The sequence below is a fragment of the Alligator sinensis genome, unplaced genomic scaffold (genome assembly GCF_000455745.1).
Source record: "Alligator sinensis unplaced genomic scaffold, ASM45574v1 scaffold1297_1, whole genome shotgun sequence".
NCBI classification, from domain to species: Eukaryota; Metazoa; Chordata; order Crocodylia; family Alligatoridae; genus Alligator; species Alligator sinensis.
The window spans coordinates 87,550-89,796 of record NW_005842901.1 but is presented as its reverse complement, the minus strand read 5'-3'; the positions used below and the strand labels follow the sequence as shown (position 1 = coordinate 89,796).

General features: G+C 52.7%; 1 protein-coding gene across 1 annotated transcript in view; it reads left to right on the top strand.

Moving 5' to 3' along the window:
- Nucleotides 1-2,247, top strand: part of LOC102375898 (coronin-7) — a gene marked incomplete at its 3' end in the record, with an annotated part of 72,283 nt that overhangs the window by 27,372 nt on the left and 42,664 nt on the right. Inside the window, exon 7 of the mRNA XM_025192185.1 lies at nt 131-181. Coding sequence (XP_025047970.1) covers nt 131-181 — 51 coding nt within the window. The remainder of the gene's footprint in view (nt 1-130; nt 182-2,247) is intronic.

Below are 2,247 nucleotides of genomic sequence, written 5' to 3'. Positions count from 1 at the left end.
CGGGAATGTATGGAGCATAGGCTCGTGCTCATCTTGCCTGTCTGTCTCTTGGTGCTCGATCCCTCATCCCAGCGCACCTGAGATGTTTGTGCACTGCAGACCTTTAGTTGTTTCCCTCTTCTTTCCACAGGACAAGAAGCTAAGGATCTTTGACCCAAGAGCCAAGCCTGCTGCCTCACAGGTATTTCCTTCTTTTCTCTGTTGAACAGGGTTGTGGTCAGTCAGTTTGCATGTCCTGGAGAGGAAGGAGACATAGGAGCCCTGGTGATTGGGCACACAGACTTGCATGCCCTGAACTTGCTGTTCAGGGCATGCCCTGAGGAGGAGGCCACTAGGGAAAATTCTTTCTGCCATGCTATTGGTATGGGGAAGCATTACTCACTGGATCTTGAGTACTAAAAAGGAAGCTGTGGCAGCCTTGAAGCTCTGGATTTTTCCATGGTGAAGTTTGGTGTTTCGTGCCTTCTCCTTACACGGGCTCCTCATTCCCATTTCCTTGGGCAGAGAGAATTTGTCTTTCTTGTGTTCCTGGAGAATCTCACCTAGGCCACGGGGAGAAGCTGTTTTGTTGTGAAGGCAGTACACATGACCTGCTTGTAGTCTGTGGCTGCCCCTTCCCCCTGCATTCTTCCTGCCGTGGGAGTTGTGCATTCCAACTGAGTGGTCTTGTCCCAGCTGGAGTCGGCGTCCTCTGTTTTTGGGGTGGGGGGTGGGAATTGGCTCCCACACAGATTCTTTGCTTCTAGGTTTACCAGGGTTTTGCTGGCAACTGAGTGATGTAGCTTCTTGGAAAAATAACAGAGATGTTGAGGTCTGGGTAGCTGAATTGGGCAGACTCAGCAAAGGCAGTGATTTAGGAGATGATTTGGGAGCTAAGCCTGTGATTGCCTTGGAGTTTAAGCAGCCCCTCATTAGAGGTTTCCTGTGGCTGCTGGGAACTTGCTTTAGGAAGCTGATGTTCCTTGTCTTCCCACAAAGGCTTGACTTAGAGGGAACATCTAGGCAAGGAAGGAACCAATGGAAACCAGCATGAGGGACTTCCCTCACTGCCATCTTCTGCTCCCTTCCCAACCAATCTCCCTTCCCCAGGCTGTGCCAGGACATCACCAGCCCTCCTACCACCTCTTTTTGGATCTCCTCCCCCTAGTGTTGGCAGCCATTCTTTAAGCCCATTGCCTACAGTCTTTAGTGCCTTCTGCTGCTCAGTCAGGCCTTGGCCCTGGGGCTTCTATTGGGCCGTTGTGTGCATCTGGCATGTATTCTGACCTTGCCAGTGCATCCCCATGATTCCTAGGGCTGGGTGGGGTGGGACTAGTCTGCTCCTGGCCAGGATATCTGCTTTGCAGGGGCTGTGGCCTGTAGGCAGCTCAACCCATTACTGCTGATGGATGATGGATTTCCCTTTGACACTGACACGGAGGGAGCTGAAAGTCTTGTCTGTGTTGTGAGGATGCGGTGTGCTGAGGTGGAGCCCTGCCCTGTGTGATAACTCTCTCTCTCTCGTATGCTGTCCTTGGTCATCCAGCCCTGTTATTGGGCAGGATTCCCACCTGGCTCTGACTGGTTCTCTCACTGTGGGCCCTGGAATGGAGGTTAATTGGTGCCGCTTGGCCCAGAGTGCAGCATAAGGCAGCCCCATGCTCAAGCTTATGAGAGCCAGGGAGCCTAGGTTAGCGTAAAGACCATGGCTTGGTCTGTATTTCATAGCTTCTAGGGTCGGAAGGGACCTGAACAGATCATCAAGTCCAACCCCCTGCCCTGGGCAGGAACGAGTGCTGGGATCATAATACCCCAGCCAGATATCTATCCAGCCTCCTCTTGAAGACCTCCAATGTAGGGGAGAGCACCACCTCCCTTGGGAGCCCATTCCAGAGCCTGGCTGACATAACCATAAAGTAATGCCTCCTGATATCAAGCCTGAACCTGATCTCAATCAATTTGTGGCCGTTATTCCTTGTTATCCCAGGTGGTGCCTAGGGAAACAGAGCCTCACCTATTTTCCGCTGGTACCCCCGGTGAGTTTATAGACGGTCACCAGATCCCCGCTCAGTCTTCTCTTGTGGAGGCTGAATAGATTCAGGCCCTTTAGTCTATCTTTGTAGGGCCTGGCCTGCTGCCCCCTAACCATGTGAGTGGCCCTCCTCTGGACCCTCTCAATGCTAGCCACATCCCTCTTGAAGTGCGGTGCCCAGAACTGGATGCAGTACTCCAACTGCAGCCTGCCCAGCACCACATAGAGGGGAAGGA